Source organism: Salvelinus fontinalis, unplaced genomic scaffold, assembly GCF_029448725.1.
Source record: "Salvelinus fontinalis isolate EN_2023a unplaced genomic scaffold, ASM2944872v1 scaffold_1356, whole genome shotgun sequence".
Lineage (NCBI taxonomy): Eukaryota > Metazoa > Chordata > Actinopteri > Salmoniformes > Salmonidae > Salvelinus > Salvelinus fontinalis.
The window spans coordinates 16,582-32,622 of NW_026601565.1; the positions used below are offsets into that span (position 1 = coordinate 16,582).

The 16,041-nt window shown below is 39.8% G+C and overlaps 1 protein-coding gene across 1 annotated transcript; it reads left to right on the forward strand.

Moving 5' to 3' along the window:
• The first annotated feature begins 979 nt into the window (after window positions 1-979).
• Window positions 980-7,259, forward strand: LOC129849068 (forkhead box protein H1-like). The gene is made up of 3 exons (XM_055916120.1): window positions 980-6,069; window positions 6,181-6,276; window positions 6,389-7,259. Exons 1-3 carry the CDS (start codon window positions 5,836-5,838, stop codon window positions 6,782-6,784), a joined length of 726 nt encoding a protein of 241 aa, XP_055772095.1. The 5' UTR covers window positions 980-5,835; the 3' UTR covers window positions 6,785-7,259.
• Window positions 7,260-16,041: the final 8,782 nt, after the last annotated feature.

A 16,041-nucleotide genomic window follows, 5' to 3' on the forward strand; every position in this document is an offset into this window, starting at 1 on the left:
TTCAAATTGTGTCAACAGACATTTATAAACGCATACATTGACATTGTCTACTGAAACGCATACATTGACATTGTCAAGGTTATAGAATTTTTTATTTTATTTTATTTCACCTTTATTTAACCAGGTAGGCTAGTTGAGAACAAGTTCTCATTTGCAACTGCGACCTGGCCAAGATAAAGCATAGCAGTGTGAACAGACAACAACACAGAGTTACACATGGAGTAAACAATAGACAAGTCAATAACATGGTAGAAAAAAGAGAATCTATATACAATGTGTGCAAAAGGCATGAGGTAGGCAATAAATCGAATAATTACAATTTAGCAGATTAACACTGGAGTGATAAATCATCAGATGATCATGTGCAAGAAGAGATACTGGTGTGCAAAAGAGCAGAAAAGTAAATAAATAAAAGCAGTATGGGGGTGAGGTAGGTAAATTGGGTGGGTAGTTTACAGATGGACTATGTACAGCTGCAGCGATCGGTTAGCTGCTCGGATAGCAGATTTTTAAAGTTGTTGAGGGAGATAAAAGTCTCCAACTTAAGAGATTTTTGCAATTCGTTCCAGTCGCAGGCAGCAGAGAACTGGAAGGAAAGGCGTCCAAATGAGGTTTTGGCTTTAGGGATGATCAGTGAGATACACCTGCTGGAGCGCGTGCTACGGGTGGGTGTAGCCATCGTGACCAGTGAACTGAGATAATGCGGCACTTTGCCTAGCATAGCCTTGTAGATGACCTGGAGCCAGTGGGTCTGACGACGAACATGTAGCGAGGGCCAGCCGACTAGGGCATACAGGTCGCAGTGGTGGGTCGTATAAGGTGCTTTAGTAACAAAACGGATGGCACTGTGATAAACTGCATCCAGTTTGCTGAGTAGAGTATTGGAAGCTATTTTGTAGATGACATCGCCGAAGTCGAGGATCGGTAGGATAGTCAGTTTTACTAGGGTAAGTTTGGCGGCGTGAGTGAAGGAGGCTTTGTTCCGGAATAGAAAGCCGACTCTAGATTTGATTTTGGATTGGAGATGTTTGATATGAGTCTGGAAGGAGAGTTTGCAGTCTAGCCAGACACCTAGGTACTTATAGATGTCCACATATTCTAGGTCGGAACCGTCCAGGGTGGTGATGCTAGTCGGGCGTGCGGGTGCAGGCAGCGAACGGTTGAAAAGCATGCATTTGGTTTTACTAGCGTAACAACGTAACAATGTATATAAAAATGTTACCAATTTAATCAGGGATGGGAGCATATGAATGGGTAAAAGTAGCTTATTAAGTTGTTATACACTATAATGAGACAAAAACGACTTAAAGGTGCATAATGAGAAGTGAAAAACGTTTATTTACCATGTAAAACGGGGATAATCATAAGCATATGTAGGCACAGGGTACAAGCATACCACCCTGCATACCACTGCTGGCTTGCTTCTGAAGCTAAGCAGGGTTGGTCCTGGTCAGTCCCTGGATGGGAGACCAGATGCTGCTGGTAGTGGTGTTGGAGGGCCAGTAGGAAGCACTCTTTCCTCTGGTCTAAAAAAAATATCCCAATGCCCCAGGGCAGTGATTGGGGACACTGCCCTGTTTAGGGTGCCGTCTTTCGGATGGGACGTTAAACGGGTGTCCTGACTCTCTGAGGTCATTAAAGATCCCATGGCACTTATCGTAAGAGTAGGGGTGTTAACCCCGGTGTCCTGGCTAAATTCCCAATCTGGCCCTCAAACCATCATGGTCACCTAATAATCCCCAGTTTACAATTGGCTCATTCATCCCCCTCCTCTCCCCTGTAACTATTCCCCAGGTCGTTGCTGCAAATGAGAACGTGTTCTCAGTCAACTTACCTGGTAAAATAACGGTAAAATAAAAAATAAAAAATAAAAAAACTACACCTACAGGTGTGCATTCCAGGTTAACTAGGCCTATAGGACCTTTTCATACCAGGAGAAGGTGGGAAACAGCAGGGCCCTGAGGAGAAAATGTCCCTCGGACTTAACTGGATCCTTGTGGTTTTTAATTAAAACAATGTTTTTGTGTTTCATTGATTCATTATGGGATGGATGGGGCGGATCGGATGGGGCCACAGTGTCTCCTGAACCCTCCTGTCTCAGCCTCCAGTATTTATGCTGCAGTAGTTTATGTGTCGGGGGCTAGGGTCAGTTGGTTATATCTGGAGTACTTCTCCTGTCTTATCCAGTGTCCTGTGTGAATTTAAGTATGCTCTCTCTAATTCTCTCCTTCTCTCCTTATTTTTCTCTCTCGGAGAACCTGAGCCCTAGGACCATACGTCAGGACTAACGGGCATGATGACTCCTTGCTGTCCCCAGTCCAACTGGCCTTGCTGCTATTCCAGTTTCAACTGTTCTGCCTGCGGTTATGGAACCCCTACCTGTCCCAGACCTGCTGTTTTCAACTCTTAATGATCGGCTATGAAAAGCCAACTGACATTTATTCCTGATTATTATTTGACCATGCTTGTCACTTATGAACATTTTGAACATCTTGGCCATGTTCTGTTATAATCTCCACCCGGCACAGCCAGAAGAGGACTGGCCACCCCTCATAATCTGGTTCCTCTCTAGGTTTCTTCCTAGGTTTTGGCCTTTCTAGGGAGTTTTTCCTAGCCACCGTGCTTCTACACATGCATTGCTTGCTGTTTGGGGTTTTAGGCTGGGTTTCTGTATAGCACTTCGAGATATTAGCTGATGTACGAAGGGCTATATAAAATAAACTTGATTTGAACTTGATTATATGGTTATTTTAAAACAATAATGGTCGAAATTCTCAATGCAAGATCTATCCCTGAAGTTCAGGACATCTTTGTAAGCACGTCTTATATTTCACATGTCATTTGATAAAACAGTCAGTGCAGTCCATGTTGTTATGTAATCATCGAGTAAGCTTTCAATATTGTTGGTTCAAATAGGCTGTTTATTTTCTTTCGTTTTACTCAAATAACTGTATTAGACTGTAATAGATAAGCCTTACATGAGATTAACGACGCTGTTTATTAAAACCTTCCTTCTACATATAGCTAGTAGTCTAAATCGTTTGAAAACAATATACATTTGAAGTTAATTTAATATGAAATTTTGGTTTTGTAAGCCTATACGGAAAAAATTATAAACATACTTTATCCAGTCTAGTAAATATTTATCCCAGGCATTATTTAATGTGGCTAGACTACTATTTTACACAAAAACTGGAGCCTAAAGTCCCTACCTATAGTCCAATTATTCTCCCCCATTTAGGCCTATCAGTTCCATTGTCCAGGGAAAAAAGGCTTACTGATGAGGCTACCTGTACCATTCACATGCAGTAAATCGTTTTTCACATTGGAACGTTTGGAAATCACAGATTTAACCTTACCCCGACCCATCCACAGATTATTTACATTTTTTTTCACCGTTTGTTTGTCTTTAGGGACAGGGGTCTAAACCAGGTGTACTCAACTCCTCCCCCGCGAGGTCAGGAGCCTCTGGGTCTTCCTTTCCTGTGGTGGTCCTCATGAGAGCCAGTTTCATCATAGAGCTTAATAGTTTTTGCGACTGCACTTGAAGAAACTTTCAAGGTTCTTGACATTTTCCGCATTGACTGAACTTCATGTCTTAAAGTAGCGACTGTCGTTTCTCTTTGCTTATTTTAGCTGTTCTTGCAATAATATGGAATTGGTCTTTCACCAAATATGGCTATCTTCTGTATACCACCCCTACCTTGTCACAACACAACTGATTGGCTCAAACGCATTAATAAGGAAATAAATTCCACAAATTAACTTTTAACAAAACACACCTGTTATTTGAAACGCATTCCAGGTGACTACCTCATGAAGCTGGTTGAGAATCTCAAATATAAAATCGATTTTGATTTGTTTAACACTTTTTGGTTAATACATGATTCCATGTGTTATTTCATAGTTTTGATGTATTCACTATTATTCTACAATGTAGAAATAAAAAATAAAAAACCCTTGAATGAGTAGGTGTGTCCAAACTTTTGACTGGTACTGTATATATACACATTACCAGTCAAAGGTTTGGACACACCTACTCCCCTGCATCTCAGTTGGGTTAATAAAACAGGGTGTTTTATGGAGCCCAACTTGGCAACGTGGTCGTACATTCCTCTCCCCATGTTAACAGTCACAGTCACTTAACACGGAGAACTACAGGACAGTGGAGTCTATATAGTGAGACAGTTTGTGAATCAGAGCTGTTCAGCAAAGGAGAGGGCTATCCTGGGTTTACATTTACATCATGTTACTAAACATATGTAGCTAAATATACTGTATATTTAAACATAATATCATTACTTAGGCCTACTACTATTGTATATGTAAAATATGTCAACTATATATTAAACACCCATGCATACATTTAATATGTCCTATGATTAAAGGCCTCAGTGTTCAATGTCTGGCTAATAGTAGTCTCTCTCTACCTAACACATCAACCCCCTCTGTCTTCAAGGTTAGAAACTAAACTGTTGGAGGGGGACATGGTGGTGAGTGCTGTGACTGTGGATGTTGGAGTGTACACATTACTCTAAGAAGAATGGATTTTATAGATTTGATTTATTTAGATTGTTTTCTGACTGTGAATGACCAATAAATTGCTTGATTATGTATTTTAAAAGTGCAATAAAATCACACAGTAATGTTACAGAATCAATACACAATAGACACATAGCCAGGGCTGGTAGAGTACAGTTATGTCAAAGAAGATGAAAGTCTTAGTGAAAGATTTATTATGGTACTGCTACATGGGCCACTTTCAAAGAATTTGTTATCAAAGGAAATACTCATACGCCTTCACCACCAGTTAGCTACAACTGCACAGACAAAATAATTGCATTCATGAGTTTCATTGACAAATGTCAATACATTTAAAAAAAGGTCAGCCAAAGCAAAAATCTGATACAAATGATTTTTTTCCAGAATGCAGTAAGTACAGAAATGGTTTGCTCAGACGGAGATGACTATAGTCAGTGACAACTGTGTGGAGTTTTGTTGTTGGGAGTTAAGGGTTTGTGACAGCAACTATTTGAGCTTATTACAATATTATAGACACTATGTTCTAGGATTTCCTATGATCTTCTATGAAGAACCCCTTACCTACTAATTACTCTTAAAGCATGCTGCATGAATGTTCGTGAGAGTGTCAAATTTACATAGATAACTTTTAATAGCTTTTAATTCTGTCTCTACATACGTTTTTGTCAACAACAAAATAGACACACCATGTCTCACATGCAGTGTGAGACACACAGTGTCTCACCATCACCGCTCTAGTTCAGTTAATCAGATAGACTAACGGTTGACCCAGACACACTAGACGAATCCAATGGTACAAACCAGAAGTCTGTAACCACACAATGTTCACAAGGGGTTAAAAGTCGTAAATCATGCCAGGGCAACAGTGGGACTCTACCGACTTATAATGGGGAACAAATAAAGCATACACAACGCAAGACGTAGTACTGGACAATGTCAGCATTTTGAGTAAACAGGCCGCACGTTTGTCATATAACTGATTATTTCATAATAACGAAAATTATAGTCGAACCATGGTAATCTAAAAATAAGAAAATCCTAAAGAGAAGGACAAACTCTACATGACCCCCCTCAGCGCCCCGCCCCGCCGTTTAACACCTTCTCTCAGTATGAAACGGTCCTATAGGACTAGTTAATGTAGAATGCGCACCTTCCTTTGTCCTATTGTTCTAGCAGGACATATAACCAGAGGTCTGGAACTGCATCATTCCAGGTTAACAGTTCATCTGAGAAGGTCCTGATATCAGTGCTCTGTGTGTGACTTGGTGTGAGAAGAACTCCACAACGAAAAAGATGCAGAACACGACAGAGAACATCATGGGAACTCTCCTACCTCCACAGGCTCCGTCAAAGATGCAGAACACGACAGAGAACATCATGGGAACTCTCCTACCTCCACAGGCTCCGTCCAACGTTGTTCAGCGAAGGAAGAACCAACGTTATGGCAAGAGGAAGAGCACAACCTATCTGGGACTGATTGCTTATGTCATTCAGGACTCTCCAGACAAGATGCTCACATTTAGTCAGGTAAAACCAACATATTTTATCACCCAGGGTGTCATTTCAATGTTGATCTGAAAAGGAATTACTGGTGCTTAATTAATGACGAGTGCTAATATGGAGTGTTATCATTTGCAGTTGATGGACAAGTTGGGAGCTTTCCTCTCAGGAGACAGAAAAGGCATCGAGAACAACATCAGGGTCTGCTTATCATCCAACGATTGTTTTGTCAAGGTATGTCCACAACAATTATATCAACCGTATCAGACAGTACTTATTGTATGCTTGATTCAACCACCCTGAGATTAATAGACATTCATTTGTTTATCGTGTTTATCTATTTCAGGTTCCAGTCAATCCATATTTGCCACACTCAAAGAAGAATTTCTGGAAAGTCGACGAGAGTCCAATTACAGCGAAGATGGCAAGACGCCACTTCAAGGGCATACTGGACTTGTTCCCGGAGTTGTCCACCAAAGTGCGAATGGAGGCAGAACAGATATCAGAGCGCTTTGCCACCTCAACAACACCAACCCTCACTAGGCTTCATATCCAGAAGAGAAGCGAGGTGAAGTTCAGTAGTCCTTTCTCCATCGAATCCATCTTGAACAGAGACAGTCCTTCTCGTCTGAGCCCAAGACCCACTGCATTTGCGGTTGTGTCCAGCGCGCCCAGCTACACGACAGTGGCAACCACAGTCCACGGACTCATTGGTGATGGTGATGTAAGGCATATCAAGTAGATGTGCATGTGTGCTGAGCCCTCCTATCTGATCCACTCCAGACCCAGCGTTGCTCCTCGTTTTGCCGACCCACCACTTAACTGTTATTTGAAGTACCCTTTGCCCACATACGCTTGTGATGCTCACTATTTTGGATTGTAGCAAACTTTTTTTTCTTCATTTATTGTCAATGTGGACTTAACTTTTGTATATGTTTTCAATAAGGAATCCTTGGTAAATATAATTATGTAATCGAATTATGTTAATTGATGTGATAACTGGCGCCCTGCTGGGCACAGACATCAGTTCGACCTCTATATTTGATTTACGTTTTTGAGCTGTTGAGTTGTTGAATGTCATTGGATTTAGGTTAAAAGTTTATTGAAAAAAATACGACACGCAATCGCACTAGCGGTTCGGGGGGTGCCCCTGTGTCAACAATTGTTACGATTTCTTGCTATCGTTCTTTTTTTACATTCGTTATTAGACAGTGGCAATGCGGAACACTGATTAACGCTTTTGATGCTCACTATTTTGGATTGTAACAAACTTTTTTTCATTTATTGTCATTGTGGACTTTTAACTTTTGTATATGTTTTCAATAAAGTCTACTTGGAAAAGAAAATTATGTAATCTAATTATTTTAATTGATGTGATAACTGGTTAAAAGGCGCCCTGCAGTGGCAATGCGGAAAACTAATTTAACCCACACATTTTCTAGAGGGACGGCTTTAGGCGGAACTAGGCAAGTAAGTTGAGAACAAATTCTTATTTTCAATGAAGGCCTAGGAACAATGGGTTGTTCAGGGGCAGAACGACAGATTATGAACCTTGTCAGCTCGGGATTCGATTGGTTACTATTCCAAAGCTCTAACCACTAGGCTAAGCTGCCGCCCCAATTTCAAGAGATGTCCATGGCTAAATAGACAATATTTAGTCTATACACACTTTCTATACAACATCTAGTGGCCTATGTTCATTAATGAATGTTGTTACACATTTTTAACTTGTATTTGAAGTTGCATAGACCTATTTAAATTATTATAAACTGGGTGTTTCAAGCACTGAATGCTGATTTCCTGACAGCCGTGGTACATCAGACCTATACCATGGGTATGGCACAACATGTATTTTTACTGCTCTAATTGCGTTAATAACCAGTTTATACTAGCATTAAGGCACCTAAGAGGTTTGTGGTATACAGTATGGCCAATATACCACGGCTAAGGGCTGTATCCAGGCACTCCACAATGCGTCCTGCGTTATAACAGCCCTTAGCCGTGTTATGTATTTTGGCCATATATCACACATCCTCGTGCCTTATTGCTTCATTATGCCCTCGAAGCCAGTGTTTGGAGGATATTTTGGCCAATATTTGCCAAACCATGCCAATATACCCTCCAACATCGACTTCGAGGGCATTATCACTTTTATACCACGGGTTACCAACATATTCAAATAATTATTGACATATTTTCGTTACAAACGTTCTTTTGATGAATTTATTCACACTATTTCATCCTTCCACAAGATATAGTCCCGACACAAATCTAGGGTTGCTAACCAAGCCGGCTGGTTGTTCGTTCTATAGGTTCGGTTGCTAGAGACGTGACGCAGTCGTTCAGTTTCTGTATCTATGGATGCGACCCAGTCGTTTGTTCTAAATGTACCATTGCCATACTTGCTGCCGACGTTCTTATTCCTTACTTGCTAGCTAACCAACTACGGCTAATTTACAGTCAAAAAGTGCAGCCAGAATAACAACAAAGTAGCCGCATTTTCTTAAGCTGTTTCCAAGTGACATTTATTTGGAACATATACTGCACAGGTTTCAAACTCATTCCACAGAGACCCTGGGGGTTTCGCTTCACCCTTGTACTTGATTGATGAATTAAGGTCACTAATTAGCAAGGTACTTCCAACACCTGGTTGTCTAGGGCTTCATTGAAAGGACAAATCTAAAACCTGCAGACACTAGGCCCTCCATGGAATGGGTTTGACACCCCTGATATACTGCACGCATCAAGTAGGCCTATGCCTTTTAACCATTTCTTATGTATCAATTAAAATCAATAGATATGGCAACATTTTATTTTCCAAATACACTTTATTGAAAACATATATATAAATGTTAAACGTGTTATTCTATTTGTGTAACGGATTTCCTCTTCATCAGAAGCAAGGATTGAACCAAAATGCAGCGGAGTTTGAAGACATGATTTATTAACGAAAACACGAAAACGAAATACACTTGACTAAACAAAACAACAAACGGAGTAGACAGACCTGGACGACGAACTCACATAAACACTAAGAACGCACGAACAGGGAAAATAGCCTACACATAAAAATGACGAATAACAAAACAAACCGAACAGTCCCGTATGGTGCGACAAACACAGACACAGGAGACAACCACCCAACACGAACACTGTGAAACAACCTACCTAAATATGACTCTTAATTAGAGGAACGCCAAACACCTGCCTCTAATTAAGAGCCATACCAGGCAACCCATAAACCAACATAGAAACAGAAAACATAGAACGCCCATCCAAACTCACGTCCTGACCAACTAACACATACAACAAACTAACAGAAATAGGTCAGGAACGTGACAATTTGTGTGATATATGATTTGTGCAATTTAGTTTTATTAGTGTTTTTTGTTAGCAATAGGGTAATAGTGTAATAATTCGATTCTCTTTTTTATTTGTATTTATATACTACAATTTGTTTCTATTTGTCTTTGATACTTCATTTTGATATTTATGAGTCTTATTTTTGTATATATATATATTTATAGTTATATAGTTTTAAATGTTATGATTATTTATTTGTGTTGTTCCAAATGTGTAAATAAAACATGAAGGTGTTGAAGGGAGACATACAAGCTAGAACCGCCACTAACACCTTCGCTGAACACTCTTCAGGCAATATACGTGGATGGAGACTTGTGAGGTAGGAGAGTTCCCATGGTGTTCTCTGTTACGTTCTGCATCTTGTTCGTTGTAGAGTTCTTCTCACACCAAGTCACACACAGAGCACTGATATCAGGACCTTCTCAGATGAACTGTGGACGTGGAATGATGGAGACACTAGACACTGAGCCTGATTGGACAGCTCGGAGCTCCTCTTTTCTGTCCATATAAACACATGGATGGGTGGGAGAGGCAGACCAGGAGGAAGGAAGGAGGGTGTGGTCAAAGCAAGACATCCACCCAGCCTAAATGGGTTGTTGATAAAAAAAAACTAACTATAAATTCAACTATTGTTCTTTCCCGACATTATTTTATTTAAAACAAACTTTATTAGGATGAATTATAAAAGTAAAGGTTCAGGTGGCGGGTGGTAGAGGATGTTGTTTTTCATTTATTGATTAGGCTACGAGGTTCTCTTAAAACAAAACAGATCAAAATGATCATAAATCATCATCTAGGCCTATCAAGATCTAGGCCTATCTGAGGTTCATGTTATATACTATATGTATTTTGATTTATTACGTCCTGTGATAAAACAGTCAGCGCAGTCCATGTTGTTTTCTAATCATTGTCTGATTTCCTTCTCAGGCTTTTTATTTTTCCTTCATTTGACTAATAACTGATTGCTAAACAGACAGCTGAAATGTTATTGATAGTTATTACACTGCTCCATCTTGGTCAGGTCGTTATTGTAAAAGAGAACGTGGTCTCAAGGACTTACCTGGTTAAATAAAATACCAATAAATAAATAGAGTTATGAGATAAAGGACCCTGTTTGGCATTACATTGATCACAAATTAGATGTAGTACTATAAAAAAAAGTATACTAGACACATAATGATATCACATTTAATATGTAGATGTTGTATGTCAGCCTAATATTTATCATAATGCAGTCTAAAAAGTAGGTGTTCAACAAGGGTTCATCTAAGATCCTGAAAGTTCTTTGAAGAATCTTACTGTTCTTGTCACTGAAAATTGCTCCCAAAAGATTCTTCCAAGAACGCCATAGGAGGTGGGTTTCATGAGGAACCTCCTGAGTTGGTGGGGGTTCTGCAGGAACCTAAATGCCCAACTGAAACATTCGGATTTGAATTTGAATGGACAGCAGGTGCAGAAACTTAATTAAAAAATGTAAATTTCTCCTCAATTTAAGGAAAGGTATGTCCCTTGTATGATCTAAATTCATATTGTTTTACGATGATACCCTCTATATTTTCATATTTGTGCATATATTTCTAAAACAGAAAATGGACACAATTCAATGGATATCAATCAACAAAGGAATCTTGACTTGTGTTTTGGAACAATACCAAATGTGTTTTCTGCCACCACCAGACCTCCCCTGGGGACATCAGACCACAATGTGGTCTACCTCAGGCCAACCTACTGTCGGCTGCTGGAGAGGGAGAAACCCACAGTTCAAACTGTCCAGATCAGGAATGACAACAGTATCACTTGTCTCCAGGGGTGTTTTGACTGTACTATGTGGGAGGTTTTTGAGGACAGCAGCTCTGATCTTGATGAACTCACCAATGTTGTTTCAGACTACGTAAACTTCTGTGTTGAGTCAGTTGTGCCTACTAAAACCTGTCAAATCTCCCCTAACAACAAGCCTTGGGTATCAACACATCTAAAATCACTACTTGTGATAGGAAGAAGGCAGTTTATGCTGAGGGTAATAGACAGGCTTTAAGATATCAAATGACAGATACTGGTGGACAAGGAGGCACACAAGCAAAGGATGGAGAGGACCCTCTCCCCAGGAAACGCAAGGGTGGCCTGGCAAGGGATTAAATCCATGGTTAGTGCCTCCCACATAGGCAGGGGAAAACCAGTGCTGACCTTGGGAGATATGAGGGCCAGAACATGGCTAATGAACTGAATGTTTTCTTCTCAAGATTTGAATCAGACAACTTTACGTCGGAGGTAAAACAAATGGAAGCATCATTGTGTTAAAGCACTGTGTTGAACAATTGGCTGGTGTTTTTACAGACATTTTCCAATCCTCACTCGACCAGCAACACGTGCTAGTATTGTGGATAAACTCAATAATTATACCAATTCCTAAAGCATCTAATCCCTCTGTGCTGAATGACTACCGCCCTGTCGCCTTGACATCCTTAGTAATGAAATGCCTTGCGAAACTTGTGAAAAGTCATATTCTCAGCGTCACCCAGAAGCTTCTCGACCCATTTCAGTTTGCCTATCAGCCTAGCAGAGGAGTTGATGATGCCATTCTTACCCTCCTTAACATGGTCTATAGACATCTAGAGGGTGCCAAATCCCATGTTAGGGTTCTGTTTGTTGACTTTTCTTCTGCCTTCAACACAATCCAGCCCTACATTCTGGCACAGAGACTCCTTTGGACTTCTCCTTAGATGGGGGGCTGGTTTTGTGGCTGTTGAACTTCCTGAGCCAACGCTCACAGCGAGTCAAAATAGGTCTTCAAGTGTCGGACATACGCAATACCAACACAGGCTCTCCTCAGGGATGTGTTTTGTCCCCACTCCTGTACATCTTGTACACTAATAGTTGTACTAGTTCCCATCCTGACAGACACCTCATTAAGTCTGCTGATGACAGTGCCTTGATCAGCCTGTTGCATGATGACGAGGAACATCATGGCCCGGTCCTAGATGACCTTGTAGCGGCAGGGTAGTCTAGTGGTTAGAGCTTTGGACTAATAACCGAAAGGTTGCAAGTTTAAATCCCCAAGCTGACAAGGTACAAATGTGATATTCTGCCTCTGAACTAGGCAGTTAAGTTCCTAGGCTGTAATTGAAATTAAGAATTTGTTCTTAACTGACTTGCCTAGTTAAATGAAGGTAAAATAAAACACTTGGTCCTCAAGACCAAAGAGATGTGCATAGACTTCAGGAAGTGTACAACATCTATCAGGGGTCAGAATGTAGAGGAATACAAATACCTGGGTGTCCTTTTGGACAATAAGCTTCAGTGGAGTAAATGTACAGTTCTGATCTACAAACAGAGCCAACAGAGACTGTACTTTCACAAAAAGCTGGGATCTTTTAATGAAGACTGTATTGTTTTACATATCTTTCATTGAGACTATTTTAACGTTTTGTATTGTTTGTTGGTTTGGCAATGAGAACAAATCAGCCAGAGAAATATGCTGAGAAAGATTATCACCACAGAAAGGTACTTTGAGTCAAACAGACAGGCCTGGATGAGATCTTTAAGGTCGGGGCCCTCCACAAGGCTCACAAAATCATTTTAGACCCAAGCCACCCCCTGTACCCGGACTTTGAACTATTCCCCTCTGGGCGCAGGTATAGGGCACCCCTCAGCAGGAAGAACACAACAACTAGACAATCATTTGTGCCAGGTGTGATATCCCTCCTAAATGGCTCGGGCTAATGTTCCTATCGACTCAGTAAGGCCAGCAGGCAAGTCTTTAAAAAATTAAAAAATAAATTGCTATGTAACTGTTATGAAAGTTGTATTGTCAATTTTGTTTTGTATTTAAACGCCACTTTAAACGTGTACATGACACTGCAACAAAATTTCCCCATGGGGACAATAAAGTCAGTCAGTAAGTAAGTAAGTACAGAGGTAAGATTATGTATGCTATAAGAATATGTTGATGGCTAGCTGTATTGGGTGCAGATGACTGAACTGCCCACCTTTGTGTCTTTGTCTGTCTGCAGGTATACAGATGAGGAGGCATACAAAGGTATGTCTATTGGTATTGGTATGCTATGCAGATCACATTTACTATCCTTCTCCCTTACAGTTTTTTTCATTCACATTTACGACAAAAACCAAGGTATGCATACTGCTGTGTGCATGTTTTGTTAATCATCTGTATAATTCCACTTTTTGGGATTCACAGACTTCCCCCTCCCTACACCTCTGATGAATATAAAAGGAAACCTGTTCGATAAACATGCACTGCAAAATCATTCTGGCTATGGATACAGAGAACATCAACACAACATCAACCCTAACCCATTGGACTTGGGGCTCTGATGCGAGTTTACCTTATATTTGGGGTTTTCTATGCCACGAAAATCATAATAAACACTGAAAACTAAAATATTGTGTTATTGTTGTTTTTGTTATGTGTATTATTATTATTAATAATAATAGGGAAGGGGGTAGTTCAAAAACGAACCCCAAAATGTTTCTCCAAAGGTTCTTTGAGGATCCATTAAAAGGGGTTCTTTGAAGAACTTATAGGGGTTCCCCCACAGTTTCAATTTGAAGAACCCTGAAACGATACTCCAGGAACCTTTTCTTCTTAGAGTGTACAGTCTACTCGAATCCCAGGGATTATTTGATTTGGGTAGGCTATTTTCCACAAAAAACTACTTTAATAGACGTGTTTGACTAAGAAGTCATTTGTTTCACCTGAGATTTCAGTTAGTCTACGGTCTCAATGTTACAGGCACCCATAACAGAACCTTATCAAATATTTCATCAATAAAGAGAGAAACTAATGTATTACTCTGACTAGGTAGACTCCAGATAATATCCTATAAAAAGATTCCACGTGATAAAACAATAACAAAAAAATATACATAATGGCAAGTTAAAAACGATCCAATAGATTTTTTAAATATATAAAAATGTATATTATAAGTTAAGTGGTATAAACGGTTGCAAAATGTTTGTCTTGGCATCTTCCTTACCAGGCCCCTATCACCTGCTCCAATTGTGTTTTACTGACGCATCTTCCTATTAACCTCTTAAATGCCATTCTACAGGTAATCCCATGGCCACCAGGTGTCAAAATAAAAATGTAAAGGATTTCCATTAAAACATTTCACATAATACACATTTTCCAAACATTTCTATATCTTTCTCTCCAATAATAAGAATTTATATTTCAACCAATATCATTTATATACATTCAAATTCAATAATAAACCAACCAAAAACAAGTTCAATACATTTTATTTCATGCAAAACCACTTTTTTTTTTACTATCCTCTCTTGGCAGATAAGACATTGATTACAAATATGCCCATCTGTTGGAGAATGTCTACAGCTGAAATTATACTGGCAACAGTGGCAAGAACATATTCAAGAGCAAAAATGTACCTCATTTAATTCTGCTCTGTAATTCATTTCATGTAAATCCTCTATAGGTTTCAACTGTGATTGTCCATCCAGGGCGAGGCAGCACTTCTCAACATTCCAATGTTATAGTCCTGTGAATGTCTAATAAATATTTAGTGGATGCAAATGCCACAGAAGCCTTTGTTATACAGAACGCATTACCCAGGACAATGAAAGAGATGAGTGAGCTGAACATCTTTAGAGTGTGGTATAGGGCCGAACTTAAAAATTCAAAATAAACTTTGTTTGTGTCACGAGTTTAATTGACAAATTTCAATAAATTAAAAGCAAAAACCAGCCAAAGCAAAAACCTGATAAAAATGAATTTATATGAGTGCTGTAAGTACAGAAATGGTTTGCTCAAAGGGATATGAATATCCCACTAGTCGGTGACAACTGTTTGGAGTTTTGTTGTTGGGAGTTTTTAGTTTGTGACTATGTTCAGGATTTCCTATGATCTTTTATGTAGAAGAACCCCTTACCTTCTAATGACTCTTATGTAGCTTGGGTAGCCTCACTAATCATGGTACACGTGCATGTTCGTGAGAGCTACAGTTTTTCATATATAGCGTTGAATTCTGACATGACCGACGTTTTTGTAAAAAAAGACCCAGCCCCCATGCCCCTTCAGGATCTGCTCTTGTCTCAAACACTGCTCTCGCTCAGCCCCGTTAATCACATAGACTTATGGTTGATGCCAATGGATGCAGAAGACATAGACAAATCCAAAAGTTACATTCCTAAAGATGGCGCAAAGATCGGATGACCAAACAAAACCCATGAACTAGTAATGGACAATATCAGAATTTTGAGGTCACAGGTTTGCGTGTTTGTCATATAATTGTTTACTTAATAACGAAAATTATAGTCGAACACTGAAACTAAAAATATCTGAAAGGGAAGGACAAACTGTACATGTCCCCCCTCAGCGCCCCGCCCCGCCGTTTAACACCTTCTCTCAGTATGAAACGGTCCTATAGGACTAGTTAATATAGAATGCGCACCTTCCTTTGTCCTATTGTTCTAGCAGGACATATAACCAGAGGTCTGGAACTGCATCATTCCAGGTTAACAGTTCATCTGAGAAGGTCCTGATATCAGTGCTCTGTGTGTGACTTGGTGTGAGAAGAACTCCACAACGAAAAAGATGCAGAACACGACAGAGAACATCATGGGAACTCTCCTACCTCCACAGGCTCCGTCAAAGATGCA

What these genes read in the sequence shown, in the direction of transcription:
- LOC129849068 (XM_055916120.1), top strand. Translation starts at nt 5,836, where the DNA reads ATGCAGAACACGACAGAGAACATCATGGGAACTCTCCTACCTCCACAG. An exon ending in AGATGCTCACATTTAGTCAG is followed by an intron (nt 6,070 to 6,180) that starts GTAAAACCAACA and finishes TATCATTTGCAG; the next exon opens with TTGATGGACAAGTTGGGAGC. An exon ending in CCAACGATTGTTTTGTCAAG is followed by an intron (nt 6,277 to 6,388) that starts GTATGTCCACAA and finishes TATCTATTTCAG; the next exon opens with GTTCCAGTCAATCCATATTT.